Source organism: Corella eumyota, chromosome 4 (assembly GCF_963082875.1).
Source record: "Corella eumyota chromosome 4, kaCorEumy4.1, whole genome shotgun sequence".
In the NCBI taxonomy this organism is placed as follows: Eukaryota; Metazoa; Chordata; class Ascidiacea; order Phlebobranchia; family Corellidae; genus Corella; species Corella eumyota.
Genome location: NC_137493.1, coordinates 3,726,352 through 3,747,717, shown reverse-complemented (window position 1 = coordinate 3,747,717; position 21,366 = coordinate 3,726,352). Strand labels below are relative to the sequence as shown.

Sequence of the window (21,366 nt, the reverse complement as noted above, 5' to 3'; positions counted from 1 at the left end):
AAACCAAAACAAATGCAGTTAACACGTCGCATACTATAGCAGGGTTGTCAAATTATTTTCGGTTTAAGTTAATTAAACTATGTAGTGTATTTAAAAAAATAAAATACCACAACTATAACAACAAAACTAAAAAAAAGTGGGTAGACTGTCTAACAACTACCAATTTAAAGCGTAACATTTACTACATGTTTAACTGTACCTACGTTTAATTAAAATTTAAGGGCTCGACCTATTTTTAACGGTAACTTACCAAATGAGTTGAAATTCGTCTCCATAAAAGATTGTTTTGTTTTTTAAAAGTGCGTTGCATTGAACCACATTTTATTTATCAAATAAATATAGTTTTAGATTGTTGTTTTTAAAATACCCAACTGCAGACTTATCTAACTGACACACTTTAAAGCAGAATTTCTTTAAATTTTGCAAATGTATATTTTTCATACAACAAACAAACATTATATACAGTACAAATAAATAATACACTTTAAGTTGTTTTATCCTATGTATATACACACATTCAAAATATATTTAACTATAAGTAACAGTTGTGGTTAAAAAAAGTGTAATGGAACTTTTTTTTTGATTTTCTTGTCATAAGTTCTAGCCAAAAAATGGTGAAAAAGGGTGTAAAAAAACAATAAAAAAATGATTTAAATTATAAGTCAAATAAAGAAGGCAGTAACAGGCAAATCAAGAAAGTTTTATTGAGTTTTGCAGGTATCTTTTGTTATCTCATCGGGGTCGTCTAAAAATGTTTAAAAAGCAAGGTTAACTTTGGTAAGAAAAACTAGATGTCGTAGTTAAAATTAGGATTCTCATGTAAATAGTTTAATTTATACTGCTGACTAAAATTTACTAAAATATATAAACATAAACTAAACCTATTTTTTTATATAAAAAATGTTAAAATTCTTACTGGTCGTATTATCTAGTATAGAAAATGTAGCAGTTTTCTTTGGCAGGTTAGCTTTTGATTCGGCAGGTTCTTTTTTTATCGTTTTATCTGGCAGTGATGTTTCTTTTTTGACTGATTGCCTGCTTGTACCTTTAAAAATATAATAATATGGATAATTTTTTGGTTATAAAATATCTTGTTTAATTTTTTATTATGTGAAACTATATAAGTGTGCAACTGTTTAAAATTGTTGTAAAAATTAAATTTTTGATTCCAATTCCTTTGTTTTTTAAGTTTTCTCATTTTTTGGACATTGTTTCAGTTATTTGTTCATTTAAAACTATAATATAAATGATGTGTTTTTTGGAATAAAGGATTATTCTCGGTTCACATCAAGTGTAAAATATTTTTGAGTTCATTTTCAAAATTTTTTGTGTGATAACTTTTCTAAAAAAATACAAAGAAAAATTACCTGCACTATAGCTGGGCTGGCCAACAGATTGCTGTTTTGCAGCAGAAGTTGTTGGTTGTTGATCTGCCTGACGTTTCAGAGTAGGACTTATCAATTTAGGTTTACTGCTAGGTTCAACTTTAATACTTGCTGCATCCACCGAAGATTCAATTTTCGATGTTGTGCTGGGTTTTGTTTTTTCACTTTTACCTTGTTTAGCAGTTAGTTTTCGCAAATGTCTTCGAAATTTATTATTTTCATCCAACAAATCTATATTCTCAGCCCTTAAATTAAAATTGTAAAGGCATTGATCCAGATTCAAATAGCATAATTTTCTCTATGTTAAGGTTGTAAAGTTATTTTTTTCACAATAAGGACAAATAAATTAAAAAAACTTTATGTAGCATACCTTCTTTTAACTTCTATGTCCTTGTAAATGGCAAGTTGGGCCTCAGTTTTTTGCAAGGTAACTTTCAACTGATGCATTTCTTTTTCTTGAATATCAAGTTTGGTAAGTTGGACAATACCTCCCTTAGCAACAGATCTTGACCGAGTATTCATCAACGGTTGTGCTGATTAAACAAAAATTATTTAAACAAAACATTAATTAGCTATGCCTAATATGTATTTAAACTAGATTATTTAAAACTTAAGACTCAGTAAAAATTGTTTTTATATAAACTTTGTTAAAATAAAGTTAAAGCTTTTAGTTAATGAAAACTTACCATTTTCGGTTTTTTGACTTTCCTGTAAATGCAATTGTTCTTTTATCTTCAAAAGAGCCGACTCCTTTTCTTCTAACTTGTGCCTAAGTGTTTTTATTCTGCAGCAACAATGGAGTTAATAAAAAATAAATTCAAAAAAACAATATAAGTTAGAAATAAAGGGTTAAAATGTAATAAATGAAAAAAATCTTTAGAACAAAATGTTGTTAGTAGTAAAATAATCTTATAAGAATCTGCATAGGAATTTGATAAGTACAAAAAAACATTCTAATAATTATATTTAATTTTTGGTAGTTAACTTACTGCAAAAGATAAGAAGCCTGGTCATCACCGTTTAAATCTTTTTTATCTGATTTCACATTCTAAAAAAGTGAAATAATTAAGTTAAAATTTTTAATTTATTTTTTTTAAACAAGTTTTTTTTAACAAACTTTTTTGAGATCTTTAATTTTTTCTTCCAGTTGTTCGATAGTTGATTTGTAGTTTTCGATTTCTGTGTCATAAGTCTTTAGCCAATTTTCAAGTCTAGCAATCTCCGAGTTATTTTCCTATAATTATCAACTTTTAAAAAATTGTTATTTAACACTAAAATTAATTTTTATTCATTTCAAATTTAATTTTCAAAAAACTTAAATTTTTACTTTATCCTTTTTGTTCAAATATTCAAGGTCCTTCAACATTTGAGTTGTATCTTGCGGAGCCTAAAAAACAAATTTTAAATATTTAAAAATATGGCTATACAAGATAGAAAATTAAACCCATCATTGTATGGTATATTAGTAAGGGCAAAATATGTTAAGTTTTTTTGTAATATTATTGACTAATATTAAACCATTTAAGTATTAAGTAATAAGAAAATATTAAAAACCTGTTTTTGTTTTAAATTTCTAATTTCGATTTTCATTTGATCAATTATCTCTTGGTTTGTTTCGTTAATCGATAAAATTTTCCGTAACTAAAAATATTTTTTATTTAAAAAAAACCAAGAAAAAAATAATATTTAATTAAAATTTAAACAAAAAATTTACATTTTTACGCTATTACAAAAAGTTTTTTTTTTTTTAAGTTACCTCAGATTCAAGTTTTGTAACTTTTTCTTGTAAGACTTGGCTAAGTTTTGTTTTTTCCCTCAGCTTTTTTGTGGATTGGCACAAAGCTTCTTTAAGTTTGTTCTTTAATAAAATATTTTAGTTGTTATTAAAAATGAAACTAAAAATTAAAAATTTTTACAAATAAAGTTTTTTAAAAAATAGGTTACAAAATAAAGAAAAAAAATTGTAAAATAACAAGTTAAAACTGGGATGTACAATACTTATTTTTACTCCAATAAAAACAGTATGCAAGTATTTTTACACAAAAATATTGATTTTAAAACAAACTATCAGAATTTTTAGAAGAAAAAAAGATTTAATAAATACAATTTTCAACTATAACCTCTTCTTGTTTAGAGTGCTGTAAACTTCCCTCAGTGTTGCTAGAATCTGATAAAACTTTTTCACGATTTTCCTTATTCGTTGCAGCATGAGTTAGTTCAGCTAATTTCTTTTTGTATTCCAAGTTCTGAATCAATATGTTATGAAAAATGTTATATATAAAATTAATAAAGCCTAACAAACACTATATCTTTATATGTATTTATCTCTAAATGTATATCACTTTAAAATTAAAAAAATGCTGTTTGTGGTGCACGGTCAAATATAAGTTGCAACCACTTAACTCCGTGCACACTTAACTAGTAGTCAATAATATTTAACCTTTCAATACAACTTAACAAGTAGTCAATAATATTCAACCTTTCAATACTACTTATCTAAAATAATTACTTTTAGTTTTACCTACCAAAAACTATAATTTAATATTATAGGATTAGATTTTTACCTTTGTTAAATATTCAGAAGATGTTTTGGATAACTGATCATATTTTTCATTCAGCGATTTTTTTTCATTCTGAAATTCTTGATTTATTGAATTTAACTAAAAAATTATTTTTTGGTTGTTAAAATTTTGAAAAATGTAATTGTTTTATACAAATAATTTGGCTACTGTTCCAAAATTTCCATGAACCTAATATAAGTTACAAAATAGTAATAAAAAGAATAAATATTTAACACTCACCTGGGTCTGAAGCTTTTCGCTTATCATTTTAAGATTCTCTGTATTTAAAGTAATTTCAACTATTTTTTCTTCCTTATTCTTCAACTGTTCCATTAAACCTTCCTTTTCTTCGCATAAAATCAAATTAACTCTCTATAAAAAATTAATAATAACTATTTTTTAATTATGGTAACTTTCAAAACTAATAATTTTAACAATTCAAGATTTTGTAAAAGCAATATAATTATCTTTTATTTAATGTGTAGTGTTTTTAGGCCATATATCAAGAAAAAGAAAATTTAATGTTTTTTAAGTTACCAGTAGATTTTTAATGAAAATATGCAATGAAATATTTGCGTTGGTTTATGTATAACATTTTTAAATATTTGTTAAATTAACCTAGAGTTTAGTTTAAAAACGATGCCAATCTTTTCAACACATGACTAGTTTGTATTGAAATGAGAATTTAGAATTAAAAAAAAAAATTACTAAAAATAATTTACCTTCCATTCCTTAACCCTTTCTGCATTATTCTCCCTTGATTTTGTCGTTGCTTCTAGTTTGGTTTCCTCAATAATTTGTGCTTTTAGGGCAAGCTCATTTTCTAGGCTGGAACATTTTTTCTTTAGTTGCAAGACTTGTTCTTCGTGGGATGTGTTTTTTAGAGTAATAACCTCCTCAAGTTGAAATTTTTGTTGTTCGACTTGGAGCTTCAGTTTTTGAACCTCATTTTCGAGTTTTCTGCATTTCTCCTCAGCCTCGAAGAGTGGGATATTCGCACTCACCTGAGCACGGCAAACATCTTTTTCAAGTTCCAACACTTTGGATTTTAATTCAGAGATTTTTTCATTGCTAAGTTCAACTTTTTGTGTTTCCTTTGATAATTTTGTTGATAAGGATTCAATGTCGCATTCAAGCTGAGAGGTTTTCTCTTTTTCAGTTTCGATTTCAGCTTGTAGTTCGTCAACTTTTGTTGAATCTTTTTCGACAACTGACATGTTTTCCAAATCATAAATGTTGTTCTTTAAATATGTGACTTCCGACGTTAACTCTTGGTTTGTTGTCAGAGTTTGTTGATAATCATAATAAACAGTGACAAAATTTTTTTCCACCTCCGAAAGATGATCTTTTGCTTCAATCATGTTTAGTTTGTTTTCTCTATCTTCGTCCAGGCAAATTTTTAAATTTGTAATTTTGCCCGTAAGAATTTTAACCTCTTCTTGAGCAGAAGTTAACTCTAGATGTAGAGATTTTATTTCAGATTCTTTCGACAAAATCTCCTTTTCTAAATCAGCCTTGTAGCCAGACAAACTCTCAATTTCTTGTTGTTTATCATCTGTCAAAGATTTTTGAGATTCTAGTTCATTTTGGAGGTTGATAAAATCAATTTCAGTGTTCTTTAACTTTTGTGATAAATCGTTGATGTTTGACTGAAGTTCTGCAGCGTTTAACTCCTTTTTATTCAACTCTTCTTTTATTATTTCAACATCATCGGTTTTTCTTTTCAACTTGAGTGTTGCAACAGCCAGATCTTCTTGTAGGTTTTCGATTTCGACTTTGCAGTTTTTGTGCGAATTTTCACAATCTCGGGCTGGGAGATCAGCAAGTTTATCTTTTAACTCCTGGTTGGAAACAGCAAGATTTTCACATTCAGTATTTTTACTTTTACAATTATTTTCCAACATTTCAATTTTTTGGTTGATCTCTTTTTCGTTGTTTTGAGCTATTTTTAGTTCTTCTGTAATGTTGGTAATAACGGAATCTTTTTCTAATAAATCTTGTTGAAACTTCTCCAATTGGAGTATTTTTTCATCAAAGAGTTTGTCCTTTTCACAATTTTTGTCTTGAAATTCTTTTAGTTTGTCTTCCAAAGAAACTATTTTTTCAGTTTGGATTTTATTCTCTTCCAGTTGAGCAACAAACTCGTCATTTTTATTATCAAAATGTTTAGCAACTTCCTCTTTTTCCTTCTCCAAACTTAAAATCTTTTCTTCTAATTCGTCACATTTTATCTCCACAACTTTGTATTGTGATTCCAACTCCGCTTTTTCACTCTCGATAATTTTGAGTTGTGTTTTTAACTCATTTTTCTCATTTTCAATATCACAAATTTGAGTTTTCGTTGAGTTAAGTTCGATCTCAAGATCCAAGAGATTTTGCTTGAGTTGTTCTTCGTCAGATGGGTTTGATTTTTCACCGTTTGAAATCTCAGCAATCAGATTGTTTCTTTCTGTTTCCAATTTTTGGTTACATTCTTGTAGTGTTGTTATGGTCTGGTTAGCATCAGCCAGGTTTGTTTGTAAACATTTTTCCTGCTCCATAATCTCTTTCACTTTTGTTTCACCTTCCATTTTTTCTTGTGCCAGTTTTTCAATTAATTGTTTTAATTCTTCCTCAAGAGAAATAATTTTCTGCCGATGAATCTGTTCGTCATTTGATTTAATTTCAAGTTTTTGTTGAAGTTCAAATTTCTCTTTCTCAGTTGAATCTAAACTTTCTCGGTTTGAGACTTCTACAGAATCTGATTCCTTCAACTTGCTTTGCAAATTTTCTAATTCAAACTCATAATCATTTTTTTTGTGCTCGAGTTCGATTTTAAGTTCTTCATTTTCTTGGTGCAACTTCTCGAAATGAGCTTCCAGTGAATTATATTTTTCTTCAAGTTCTTCGCATTTAAGTTGCAGGATGGAATGCTCATTTTCCAAGTCACCAAACTCGCTCTGCAGACGATCACGATTCTCTCTTACATTTTCAATTTCTGACTCAAGATCGAAATGCACGGATTTTGTTAATTGGCTTGGAGTACAACTGTTCTCGATTTGACTATCTTGTAATTGTACGTCAGCATCAACACTTTCCAGTTTAAGTTGTAGACAAGTTTTTTCTTCAGTCAACTCTACAATATTTTTCTCCATCATGGCACATCTACATTCGAGTTCTTGGTATTTAATTAAATCAACATCTTCGGTTTGATGAGAATCAATTTGTTTTTCTGATATTACATTTTCCAGTTGTTTATTTTTTTCTTCAATTTGATTTCTAAGTTGATCCACCTCTACATTAAGAGCAGAGTGCGAACTCTTGAGATTCTCAAACTGAAGATAAACTTCAATAAACTGCTTCTCCACATCCGACAAATGATCCTTACCCTCCAGCATCTCCATCTGCTCTCGCTTGCTCTTTATCATCTCCTCCTCTGCCTCCCTGATGTCCTTCTCCAGTTTTGTGATTTTTTTGTTTGCAACCTCCAAACTGTTGACAGCATCATTATACTCCTCATCCTTCATTTTTGACTCTTTTTTAAGAGAGGAGATTTCATTCTGAAGATGTTGCATGTTGATCTGGAAGTTGTCAATATCACGTCGCTTCTCACATATTTCTGTTTCCAACATCTTAATCTTTCTTTCAAATTCTACTTTAGTTTGATGAAACTCTTCTTCAAGTTGTGTCAAATTCGACTCTTTGTCTTCTGAAAACGAGTTATTATCCTCCGTTGAGTTTTTCAATAGTTCCTCTTTTATAAAAGATTGATCATCTGATTTAAGAGCCTTTAATCTTTGCTCAAGTTCTTGCATTTTAATAACGCTTTCTTCTAATTTGTTGTGTTTATCGCTAAACTCAATATTCTTTTCATCAAGCATTTCTTGCAACCTCAAAACCTCCTTTTCCAAAGACTTGATTAAATCCTCTGCAACAGCTTTGGATGTCTTAAGTTCTTCGATAACACCATCTTTTTCTAATGATAAATTTTTTACGGTTTCTAGTTTTAGAAGTGTTTCAGCAAATTGTTGTTCTTTTTCAATAAAATTTTCAGTTTGCAGTTGTTTAGCTTCGAAATTTTGAATTTGTTGTTGAAGGGTCAAGACCTCAGTTTTAGCAACCTCATTTTCTTTCACTAATGTATCCCGCTCTGCTTTAATCGATTCAAATGAAAGATTTACAGTATTTATTTCTTTTTCTATGGCTGCAATTTGATTCACCTTTTCACCAATTTCTTTTTCCGAAGTTTCGAAATTCACTCTTACTGAAGACAACTCAGTTTCCAGTGCACTTACTTTAGCCTGTAAGTTTTCAATAAATTCAATTTTTTGTTCCAGAGAAAACTTTTGTTCAACTTGTTTGTTTTTTAAATCAGAATTGATGTTTTCAAGTGCGATTTTCTTTTCTTCATATTGCCAAATAAGCTCTTCGCAACTTTTTTTCGAAGTCAGAAGATCATCAATTTCATTTTGTTTCTCTTGGAGTTTATCGCTCATGCTAAACTTCTGTCGCTCTGCATCTGCACCTGCATCCTTAAAAGAAGTCCTCATCCTTTCCAGCTCCCTTTGTAACTCTGTGAGTTTAAGATCTTTGCTTTGAAGAGTTTTATTGATTTCGTCAAAACTTTGGTTTTGCTTGAAAGTTTGTGAGAGTTCGTATTGAAGTTGTTTTTTCTCTTCTAAACAACAAAAAAATATGTAAATAAACAAAAAAATTTAATTTTTGTAAAATTTATCAATTTATTTGCATTAGTAATTCAAGCAATTTCTTTGTAAATATCACAAAAATGCAAAATCATGAAATGCATAGCAAAATAAAAATGCTCACTATGCTACTTAAATTGTTCAAATGAAATGGCAATTTTATATTACACTTTGCTTAAAAATTAAAGGTTTCAATAAATTAATTAGGTTTATAAATATAACTGCTAAATATGCAATCAATATTACCTTTAAGCTCTTTGTTCAACGTCTCAATTTTGAAAAATCTTTGCTCTGAGAGATCAACTTTCTGCGATAGTTGTTTAATCTTTGCTTCCATCTTGTGGACATCCATAGAAGGTCGGGAATTAAAAAACGACATTTGGTTGTCAGAGTTTGAGGATCTTTCAAGGTTGACAACCTTATATAAAAATTGATAATTGTTTTTAAGTTAAAAAAGTGATTGTTTTTTATTTAAAATTTATTTAATTAGGTTGACTTTTGTAATAATAAATAAATATGTGTACAGTAAACTAGTTGGTTTCCTTTTTTTATAAAATAGGCCATATTTTGAAAGTGTCTAAAGAATTATATAAAAAAGTGAACTGAGTTAGGCAAAACAAGATTAATTTGTCATATAAAAAGGGAACCAATTTAGGTAAAATCAAGACTGAAAACAGTATTTAAAAAAATTTGTGAAAAAATAGCTAACCTTGTCTTTTAGGTCAGCATTCTCTTTAGCTAGCTGATGAGAAGCAATATCTTTTTCAGCTTGTAATTTTGCTAAAGCAGTTTTTGATTCCTCCAACTAAATACAAGTAAATATTACGTTTAAAAACGAAGAATATTTAAAAAGTAAAAATATTTAAATGACGCTTTATGTAATATTATGTAAATGTAAACTACAATACAGAATATTTGACAATAAAAATTATTTCTTAAAAAAAATTTGAACCCCGGAAATTTGTTGTTTTTAAATTTAAATTGTTTTAAATCAATACCTTGGTCTGCAATGCAGCAATTTCCAAATTTGCCTTGTTTCTTTCAAGAGCAAATGTTTGGTTAACATCTTTCTGAAGTTGGCCAGCTTGATCCAACTGACGTTGTTGATTTAAATCTTTGTTGTTCTCAGCTAGTAATGCTCCTTTTGAGTGCAATCCATCTTCACTTAACTTTTTGTTTCTTGAAATTAAATAAAATTATACAAATTAAGTTTTATGTGAATTTAATTAAATGTTACAAATGGAAAAATTGTTAAAAAAGCTAAAAACTAAACAAAATTTTAAATAAATTTTTTACTGACAATAAGCCCTTTTTATTAACCCCTTTATACCCTTACCCCAGCAAACACCCTTCATTTTAATCCAAAATTTTTTTTTCGATAATATAGGTTGATTCTAAAGTATTTTACGCATATAATTTTCATATTTTGAATCCTAATTACAATTTAACTTACTCAGTCATGAGTTCCTCAAATTGTTTTCTTCGTTCAGCAAGCTCCTCTCTTAATTTAGCCACAACGTCTTCACCTTGAGATGACATAACACTATTCTCTATCGAAGAACTCTGAATATCTTTTATTTGTTTTGCAGTTTCTTCTTGCAAATTCAAATACTTTGTTTTTTCTTCTTCTAATTTTGCACCCAACAAAGAAATTTCTTCGGATTTGATTTTAAGTTGATCATTTAGTTTCTGTATTTCTGTAAAATTAGGTCATAAAAAATTAAAATGCCTTTTAGTTTTTACAAGCACATTTTGTACTACACAAAAACAGTTTAAAGCATACAAAAACAGTTTAAACTATACCTTCTTTAAATTTAATTAAATTTGTAGTTTTGTCTTCATGACTTTGCCTAAAAAATTTAAATCAGCATTTTAAAAGTTAATTTGTTAAAAAATAAATAATGTAGTTCTATTAAAAAAAATTGTACAAATTAAATTGCATTGCCTTAATTCTTACTCTTTTAGGATATTCAATTCTGTGTTGACTTTGTTCAGCTTATTATTCAGATCTTCAACAATTTTTCCATTTTCAACTTTCAGATTCTCAACATCAAGTAAATATTGATTTTTGTTCAACTCCAGATTTTCAATTTCTTGAGATTTAGATTCCAATTTAGTTTGCAAGCTCTCAATTGCAGAATTATAATCAGCTTGTTTTGTTTCAAGTTCTTCAAACAATTTTTTGTTTTCTTCAAGTTGATTTTCAAGAATTGAATTTTTTTCTAAGAGTTCATTCTTTAAATCGTCCACATCTTCAGTGGAAGTATCTTTAAATTAAATAAGTACAAAAATATTATAAGCGCATTTTGAACAAAATTTAGCAAATTATATATTTTTAGTATATCTTTATTTCTGGTGATGGAGGACCAATTTTGCAGCCTAAACATTAAGTAACATTTGTTACCCTTACTCAGTTTCGAGTTAACTTAGACAGTTTAAGAAAATATTGATAGTGTTGACCAAACACTAGTCTGGCATTGGTTTAGGGTTTGGCAAATGTTTGTACCGTCTTTAAATGTTTGTACCGTCCTACACAAGAGCACTACCACAAATATTGATCGAATACCCATTACATTACACTGCTCTATTACAATTCGAAGGTTGAAATTATTTAAATTTAGCATAAATTTATTTTTTTACCTTCTTGTTGTTCAATTATAGAATGTTCCAATGCTGTTGATTTCGTTCTTTTATTTCCACTTATTTCCGACATAACTTCATAACTTTCAAGATCAGCTTTTAATGTTTTAATTGTGGATTTGTCAGTTTTCTAAAATATATTTAACAATTAAAAATTTTATTTTATATGTAGGAACAATTTTATTAAAACGCCTTAATAATAATAAAATAGAAAATTAATTCTTGATTGTTAGCAATAACAAATTTAAAAAAAACTAATTTTTTTTAATAACCTGAATTTTAAAAATACTTTTTACAACTTTGTAATGTTTAATTCAAAAAAAAAAAAATTGAAAAGGAGCCTAAATTTTATTTTTTTACAAATATATATCGCATTTTTGTAATTCCAGAGTATTACAATTATTTTTTGTTTTTTTTTATTTATTTTCACACATACATATAAAATTACCCTTAAATTTACACATGGAAAAAATTATAAAAAAAAATATATGAAAAAAATTATTTAAACTTACGATAATCGAATTCAGTTCTTCAATTTGTGAGTGAGCTTGTGAGAGTTGCATGTTTACATCTTGGAAGAGATTTTGAGCATCTTCCGAATCTTTTTCTAGCTCTGTTATCTTCTTCAAATCTTAAAAGAAAAAGAATATATAATAAAAAAATGGTTTTCACAGATAAAGAGTTTTATTTTAATGTAATTCATTTATTACTAGAGAAGAAATGCTAACAAATTGTGTAGAGGTTTTTTACAAACCTTTTTCAGAACTAACTAAAGTTTTAGTTTTGTCAGATTCAGCATTAGCTTGCCTAAAATAAAATTTTGAAAAAATATTTAGTTAAAATTTGTATAGAGTTGGTGATTTAATTTATTTTAGACATTTTATTAAAATATCTTTTAAAAGTTAAGGTTTAATTATATCATATCACCCACGACTATTAAAAAAAATCTTTCAAAAAAAATTTTACCACAAAAAAATTTAATTTCTTTTTTTAGCATTTATTGATTAGTTTTAATTCAAAAAAGAGTTTTTCTAAATTTCCAAAAAAGTACAAAATTTAATTGTTTAATATTATAAACTTAATAGTTCATACTGTTTTAGTAATTCCAGTTCAGAATTAACTTTGTTCAGCTTATTATTCAATTCTTCAACAGTTTTTCCATTTTCAACTTTCAGATTCTCAACATCAAGTAAATATTGATTTTTGTTCAATTCTAGATTTTCAATTTCTTGAGATTTAGATTCCAATTCAGTTTGCAAGCTTTCAATTGTAGAATTGTAGTCAGCAAATTTTGTTTTGTTGTCTTCCAGTTGAACTTCTAGGATCAAATTTTTTTCAGAAAGCTCATTTCTCAAGGTCTCGAAATCTTCTTTTGAAGTCTCTTTAAAAATTTATAGTAACTGGTTAGAAAAAAGAGCCTTATATAAACTATAGATAAACAAACTTTAAATAAAAAATTGAAATAAAAAAATTTTTATTAATAAAAATTTTTTTGAATAAAATTATTTAAATAAAAAAATTGAAATAAAAAAATTAATTAAACTTTCATTTATTTTAGAATTTCACAAATTAAAATTAGGTAAATTATTTTTTAAGATTTGTGGTACATTAAATAACATTAGCTTATACAAAGTATTAAGTCAATAAATAAATTAGCAAAAATTTATTTGTTACCTTCTTGTTGTTCAATTATAGAATGTTCCAATGCTGTTGATTTCGTTCTTTTATTTCCACTTATTTCCGACATAACTTCATAACTTTCAAGATCAGCTTTTAATGCTTTAATTGTGGATTTGTCAATTTTCTAACAAAAACACAAGAGAAAAAAATCACAAAGGCTCTTTAATTCTTGGTTTTAAGAAGCAAATTAAAAATTTCAATAACTTTAAAACCTAAACTCTGGTGTGACTAAACTAAAATAAAACATAAAATTTTGGAAAAAATTATACATAACGAAGTTAAGTTTAATTCATTATATATATATATATAATTAATATTGGTTAAGAACGTATTATGACTAGCAACAACAGTTTAAATGCAGCCCATTGGACATAGCAGAAAACACCAAAAAGTACTTAAAATGCATTTGCTTTAAATAAATGTTTAAAATCAAATTTTTTGAACTCACGATAATTGAATTCAGTTCTTCAATTTGTGAGTGAGCTTGTGAGAGTTGCATGTTTACATCTTGGAAGAGTTTTTGAGCATCTTCCGACTCTTGCTTTAGCTCAACTATTTTCTCGCCGTCATCTGAAGACCCCTTTTTTACATCCTTGCCAAAAAAAAAATAATTATCTTAAGGTTTTTTTATCACAAGCTAATTATAAATTATAGTATATCTGTTAAAACATTTATGTTTTTTTTTATATATATTAATACAAATTTTTTTATAAAAAAAATAACAGAAAACTGCTTTCTTTAAATAGGTTGCATTACAATATTAAAATAAAACATTAACCTACCCAAATCTAACAAAAATGCAAAAAAATAAAATTTTTACCACAGAAAACTTAACTTAAATGGTGTTTCGAAATTTTTAAATAAGTTTTTCACAATTATTTATTACTAATTTTTTATAATTACCAAAAGTGAATTTGGAGTATCTGTCAAAGTCTTAAGTTGATCTTGTAACTTGGTTATTTCTTTCTCATAATCTTCTTTTAAGTTACCACTTAAATTTTCTTTATCAAGTTGCTTTTGTAGAGTAGTAACTTGGGAGTGCAGATTTTTCTAAAAAAATAATTTTTTATACTTTTTTTTAACAATTTTTATAAACTTAACCTAACGTTTAAGGGTAACTTTAAATTGTTATTTAGCATTTTGCACAAATCCAAGTAATTATGTCTTTATGTATATAGTTTTGTAAGTATTATAGACATTTTTCTTACTTCCTCTTCCAATAAGATTTCCTTTTCAGTTTTGTCAAATTCAATTTGCTCCTTTAATTCCTTATTGTTCTCTTTCAGAAATTCAAATTCTTTTTTTCTGTAAATAAAAAAAATTATCAAAATATATCTATGTTCTGAACACTTTCTTGCTATTGTACAGGGTATAAATGGAATTTTAAAGAAGTGAAGGCACTAGAATTTCTATATTTTGTATATATCTTTATCCTCAATTTGGTAAGGTGGAATGCGCAACCTAAACATAGAATAACAATAGTTACCCTGACCAAGTCTCGAGTTGCCTTTAGCATTTTGAGATATTGTAGATTATAATTGCCCGGTAATTATGCTCTTGATTAAGAGCTGGCTCAGGAAGAGTTTATACCGTTTATAGCGCTTTACTCAAAAGCACTAAAGCATAAAAGCAGCCGGGATTAAACCCACGACCTCATAGTGGTGTAGCAAGTGTTTTATCACTACACCATGCAGCCGTTTTTTATAACCAATGGTGTTATAGCAACTGACCAAATGCTTAAATGTATAGCCTGTAGAGTGGAAATTAGACGATCAATTAGTTTTAGGCTTGGTAAGAGTTTCTACCATTTACTTTTACTTAAAGAGACTTATGCCATAAAAGCTCTTGGAATCAAACCGAGAACCCCATGTTGTGAAATCAAGTGTTCTTACCACTACACAAAGTTTACATAGATGTTCATCAAACTTTTACTTAATAAACTCACAAATCAGCGATTTCTTTTTTGTTTTCCACGTCCAAAACCATCAATTCATCTAACTTCTGTTTTTTATCTTTATTTTGAGCTGTTAACATTTCGCACTCGAACATAACATCCTCCATCAGTAAACTTTTTTCGCCACCAGCACCAACAAACGAAGAGATGTCGTGTCTGGATAAAATTAAAAATAACGAAATAGGAATTAAGATTAAAAATATATAGTGATTCTTATACGAATTTTATGTAAAGTATATACAAAAATGGGATAGTCATAAATTTAACAGAACCACAGTATAAACGCTTACATAAATTCCTTGGGCTTTTCATGGACATCAGCAGGTTTATTTTGCTCTAATTCTGTTAAAAAAAGTATTATTTAAGTATTTTTTTTAGATCCTTTTTAAATCTTTATTTTTAGGTATTTTGGAGACTACTTATTGTCTACCGATTTTATGTTCTTCTTTTAAAGACTCCATTTGATTTTGAAGATCTTCAAATGAAGCTAGGATTTCATTATAATGTGAAGTTTTGTCAGCTAATTCACTTTTTAAAACCATAATTTCGTGTTCCAATTTCGAGCTATAGTCAGGGGACTAAAAAAACAAAAATAAGTTTAAGTGGTAAAGAAAAAAATTTGAAAATTCAAAAATAAATTTATTTTTTACTTTTTCTATGATAAAATAAAATGTTTAAAAATACTGTTTATTTTACCTTAGTAGATGATAACGAAGCCTCTAATTGAGATTGTAAAGAAACAACCTAAATCAAAATTGTTAAGTTTAAAAATAGATACGATTATGTATTTTATTTATTTAAATTCTTAAAATAAAGTATGCATATTTAAAAAATAAATGGACAGCTTTGTGTAGTGGTAAGAACACTCAGCCTTTGTAAGCCTTTAAATATAAGGCTCTAAACAATAAAAACTTCTTTATTATTAGTGATATCCCAAACTGCTTAACAAACTTAAGACTGGGTCGGGGTAACAAATGTTACTCTAAGTTTAAGCTGTAAAGTCGACTATACCTAATTAAGGATAAATAAATGAAAACAAAAATCTTCCTACCTGACTTCTATAACTATTCAGCTCATTATCCTTTTCATTTGTCTCCTGAACAAGTTTCTCCATGTTGGAAGACAAGGATCGAAAGTCCTCCGAATCCACGTCACATTGCTCCAGGAGTCTTCGCTTCTCTTGGCATGCATCCATAAGTTGTTGTTTTAAATTATCAACTTCTCCTACTAGCGCTGAAAAATTTTTTTTAAATTTTTTTTATACTATTTAAAAATAGTTTTTTTTTTGTGAAAATTCTGGGAAAAGAATTAAAATAATGTTGTATGAGTAATAAAATTGTATATGATACATTTTTTGTGGAAAGTTGACTTCACTAATATTTTATTTTAAAATACTTTAAAATGTTCAGTTACATTTAACATATGCATCTCTGTTATTTCTTTCAATTTCTCGTTTCTCCAACGCGACAATCTTGTTCGAAAGAGACTGAACTGTGTCAGCTGCTTCCCTCTTCTCTGCCTCCACCTGTTCCTCCGTGATCTGTTGTTTCTGGAGGATGTCATCGAGTAGATCATCTTGATCCTTAAGCTACGATAAATTATAAATTTATATTATACATAAGTCAGAAAGTTTAATTTAAATACTTTAATTAAATTAATTTTGAAATAAAATAAAATTTTAAAATAAATTATGTTATTTATTTCCAAAATAAATCCAAATAACATTAAAATAATGAGACAACAACCATACAGCAGAAACAAGTTTTGTAAACTCTTTAAATCAAATTTCATGTGATTACATAATTTTATGACCACCCTTTATTTAAATTGATCAATTTTTAAGCAATCATTTATAACTTTTTTTATTTTTAATATTTCCAATCAAAACAAATCTAAGAGTTCTTACTTGGCATTTAAGTTTTCTTATTTCATATTCCATTTCTTGTTTTTCTTCAACTAATTTTATTTCATTAGAAGAAGGTTGTACTTCATCATTCCCTTTTAAAACTTTTTCATCCTGCATTTAATATTAATAAATATGAAAAAGCTGAAGCAAATTGTATACATGTTAAGTATGCCTATTGCAAGTGTTATTATTTAATATTAGGCATATTATTTAAAACTTATACAACTTTTTCATTTAACCGCTGGCACTTAACACTTAACACACACATGAGGTCGTGGGTTTAATCCCCACTGATCTCATGCTGTAGCGCCCTTGAGTAACGCGCTATAAATGAACTCCTGCTGAGCCAACACTTAATCAGCAGCCTTATTATCAGGCAATTATATTCTTTATAATATCCCAAACTGCCACATGCAACTTGAGACTGGGTTGGAGTAACTGATGTTACTCTATTGTTTAAGTTGCGCATTCGACTTTTTCACATCGAGGATAAAGATATATACAAAAAAAAAGTTTTTTAATATTTCATGAATATCAAAACATTACAAAATTAATATAATTTTTAAATATAAAACAAATATTAATAATTAGGTTTATTACCAACTGCGAAGAAAAAATTGTTTTTCCTAAATAATGTTATATATTTAAAATTTTTTATAAACTTACAAGAGAAGTTTTCTTTTTCAATCTTGTGAAAGTTGTCTCCAAAAAACCTGCTTTACTAGTTGAAGGTGTCATCATTCTCGATCGTTCCTCTCTGTCCAAATCCTCCATAAAAGTTGAATTCTCCATTATTGTAAACTCTAAAAAATTAGGATTTTTAGTTAAGTTCAATGTTATAAATTACAAAAAAGTATTAACTTATTTAAAAAAATGGTGTATGTACCATATAAAAAATTTTTCTTTACTTTGAATATTTATTTAAATCTAAAACGAAATTTTTAATTTTTTTTGGAAAAAATATAAGTGTAAAAATACTAATGCAACCATTTAAATAAATAATCTTTTGTCAACCAGTACCCGCTTGGTTTGAAGGAATTTGCCATTGAAATGGTTTTTGTGGTTGTGCCATTGCACCAGGACACCATGTCTCTCGTCGCAATTTCGATTGTTTCTAAACAAAAAAAAATTATAACTGGACATGAAATTTTTTTTTAAATATATACACTGTGTGCTGTAACGGTTTTTTCACAAAAAACAACCATTAAGTTTTATCCTAAATATTAAAACTAGTAAGTGGCCATCCTACAAGTCAAATATTTACCAAATTAGCCTATTATCATTAAATTATTGGTTGTAATATAATTCTAAAAAATATTTTTTTTTGTTAATTTACCTACGCACTAAAAATGCAGTTCTTAACATTTTAAATTCCTATAAATTGGACACAAATAATAGTTTATTAGGCTTTATTATATGGGCCTATAGACCATAAATGATACCCAATTTAAAAGCCTACCCTGTTGGCTGTATCAGCAGGTAAGCTTGAGACCAACAACATTCGCTTCAATTTGTTTAATTTCTCTTCTTGTTCAAGTAATAAATTTGATCTTTCATCTAACAAAGATTTCTGATCGATATTTTCCTGTTGGATGTCTTTCATATTAGCTTTCCTTTCCATCTGAAATAATAATAATAATATGAAAACTAATAAAATACTGCAAACAATAGACATTTTTTTAAAAAAATCTTTTTTTAAAATTTATTTTATATGATCTATGTTTTTGTTAGGGACTTAAATGAAGCAACTGTTCAACTTACTTCTTGTATTTTCTTCTTAAGTTGATTAATTTCTCTTTTTTGTCGATAAAGAAGAGCTTCATCAGATAGAACCTCATTCACTATTGGTTTGTTTTTCACTTGTTTTGCTGAGCTTGCAAACTAAAAAAAAAAAAAAAAAATTTTAAAATAAAAATATATAAAATTAAGTTTAAAATTATAATCTAATTAACTCTTAATAAATGCAAATTGTTCTTTTTTTTAATATAAGACTTGTTAATGTTAACCTACCCTTAAAGTTGACTCAGTTTGATCAGTAGAAGCAACTGTTGCTGTACAAATAATCGCTGTTAAAGAGTTTCCACCGAGAGAAGGTTGCAATATCCTGGTCAACTTTGAATCCCGAAAACTTATAAAACTAAAAATTGACAAACTTAGTTACATTTTAAAAAATCAATTTTTTTTTTAAATTAAAAAGTTTATATTGGTTATATATATTGAAATATACTAGTGACATTAAAAAAGACTGGATTCAATTTATTTTTTTTTAAATTTTAATGAAAACTGATAAAATAGATTAAGATAACACTTACGTATTTCCCTGTGATCCAGATTCACTGTCCTTACAAATTTGATTAATTACTTGGCCCAACACTGTCAAACTTTTGTTAATGTAACAACCTTCCTTTAACCTTTGGCCCTCGGCTCCAGTCTGACCTGCCCGCTCAGATCCAGCTAGATCAACCATATTCTATAACATAAAGTAGAATATCAATGTAAACAGAAAAATGTATATCATATATATTAAATAGCAACAAAATTAGAAAGGGTTAAAATTTATAACAGCCGGCAGCGTTGTGTAGTGGTGAGAACACTTGCTACACCACCATGAGATCAGGGGTTTAATCCACACTGCTCTCATGCTGTAGCGCCCTTGACTAAGGCGCTATAAACGGTATGAACTCCTGCTAAGTCAGCACTTAATCAGCAGCGTATTTACCGGGCAATTTTAATCTATATAATATCCCAAACTGCTAAAGGCAATTTGAGACTGGGTTGGAGTAACTTATGTTACTCTATGTTTAGGTTGCACATTCGTCCTTCCCACACCGAAGATAAAGATATATACAAAACAAAAAAACTTCAAGGCTGTAAAAATTGGAAACTAACCAGTTGAGCCACCATAACTGCAGTATCATCACCTTCTCTTGTTTTGTTCATATCCAAATCCAATCTTTCCCTACTTTCAATAATCTGTAAATAAGAAAAAATGTTTCTTTGGAAATATACTTAAACAATACAACATAAAAATAGACGCTGTGCTTAAAATGAAAGTTTATTGAGTTGAACAACAAAATTACCAGACGAAATATGGTGTGTGATCTACTGCTTCTGGTGTTCATGTTTGTTGCAGCCATTCGACGAAGTTTGTCCCCCTTTTGCATTAACTTCATCACATCACTTGGTGATGTAACCATTTGCTCACACAAACCACTAACTTTAACATTTTTCTATATATAAGCATAGTAAAAGAAATTTTAATTTCTGTAAAAATTCTGACTAAGTACCCATGCATTTTGTTATTTTTATAAGACAAAAGTTGGATAAAGAAATATATAAACTAAATGTATTTGGGTCAAACCAAAAAAATCATGCTTTTTATTTTACCAAAACCATAATGTCAGTTCATCATTAAATTATCAAAACCTAAATCTTACCAAAAAATGATTTATAAATATATATACATAAAATAAATTATATTTTCCAAGTTAGTGTTAACAAAAGAAATGTAAAAAAAAACTTTTATTTTTGAAAACAGGCATTATTTATTTTGAAAACAAATTTTTAAACTTACAAACTCATCTTCTCTTATTTGCAGTTGAACAAATTCAGTAGCCAGCAAATCCTTTAAATTTTCATTGTAAATTTCCAAGTAGGAAACTCTCAATAGATACTCTCTTTGTGGAGTCTACAAATTATTTAACATAAGGTATATATATATATATAACATGTAAGAATATCTGGCTTAGCTAAATTTATGTATTAATTTAAACTTTAACAGTTTTACTAATTAATTTAAAAAAAATTATATATGAGGGAAAAATAACTTTTTCAATGATATTAAATATATCGTTGACAGCTCTGGGAATGATTCCCAAGTTATCATTTTCGCCGAACATTGTGTACGTCTTTCCTGAAGAAGTCTGCCCATAAGCAAACACTGTGCCTAAAAAAACATGAACCCATTACACTATGTTCATTATTTTGTTAGTAACATAAAAATTCAACTTCTACTAAAGATTGTAAACATAATTAAATACAAATTATAATTTCATACTGTGTCTTTTTTAAGTAAAGGAAATGGTAACATTTCTAAGTTGGATTTTATCCAAAAAAAAAGCATAGGCTTAACTATTAATTAAGTTTACCATTAAAACCCTGCATTGCTTGCTGAACAATAGGTTCAGCAATTTCTTCATAAACATCTGCAGTTGACTCATCATCACCGAAAACCCGGTCTATAATTTTAAAAACAAAGATTTCAATAAATTCCAATTTTAATGTTTTGCAAAAAAAAATATTTCAAAAATAATTTTTTTTTTTTAGTTACAACAAATTTTTTTGTATATAAATTTTGATTTAAACTACTTAACAAACAAACTAACAAACACTTGCCAAACTGAAATGATTTAGCTTTGTTTGACTTAAGCTTTATTTGATGGGTATCCGACTCCCAAAAACTTTCACTGCCAGTTTCCCTGTATTAAAAAAAATACGTATTAAATACCTAATAAACTTTAAAAATATAAATAAAATTAATAAATAGTACAACTACATA

The 21,366-nt window shown here is 27.5% G+C and overlaps 1 protein-coding gene across 1 annotated transcript; it reads right to left on the bottom strand.

Annotated features, from left to right (window-relative positions):
* Positions 1 to 428: 428 nt before the first annotated feature.
* Positions 429 to 21,041, bottom strand: LOC145749784 (uncharacterized). Its single transcript, XM_082565647.1, has 46 exons — positions 20,957 to 21,041; positions 20,636 to 20,754; positions 20,383 to 20,496; positions 19,889 to 20,038; positions 19,698 to 19,781; positions 19,121 to 19,278; positions 18,819 to 18,945; positions 18,570 to 18,689; positions 18,268 to 18,429; positions 17,829 to 17,922; positions 17,475 to 17,611; positions 16,809 to 16,919; positions 16,316 to 16,490; positions 15,954 to 16,135; positions 15,599 to 15,646; positions 15,333 to 15,480; positions 15,193 to 15,244; positions 14,894 to 15,058; positions 14,157 to 14,253; positions 13,852 to 13,998; positions 13,397 to 13,540; positions 12,943 to 13,072; positions 12,361 to 12,649; positions 12,023 to 12,075; positions 11,781 to 11,899; positions 11,269 to 11,398; positions 10,586 to 10,895; positions 10,432 to 10,478; positions 10,082 to 10,325; positions 9,627 to 9,807; positions 9,338 to 9,433; positions 8,875 to 9,046; positions 4,669 to 8,603; positions 4,187 to 4,318; positions 3,950 to 4,045; positions 3,506 to 3,631; positions 3,142 to 3,243; positions 2,940 to 3,026; positions 2,713 to 2,772; positions 2,503 to 2,619; positions 2,375 to 2,433; positions 2,072 to 2,169; positions 1,756 to 1,918; positions 1,368 to 1,630; positions 917 to 1,045; positions 429 to 745 (listed from the first exon to the last, which is right to left on the bottom strand). Exons 1-46 carry the CDS (start codon positions 20,970 to 20,972, stop codon positions 702 to 704), a joined length of 9,732 nt encoding a protein of 3,243 aa, XP_082421773.1. The 5' UTR covers positions 20,973 to 21,041; the 3' UTR covers positions 429 to 701.
* Positions 21,042 to 21,366: the final 325 nt, after the last annotated feature.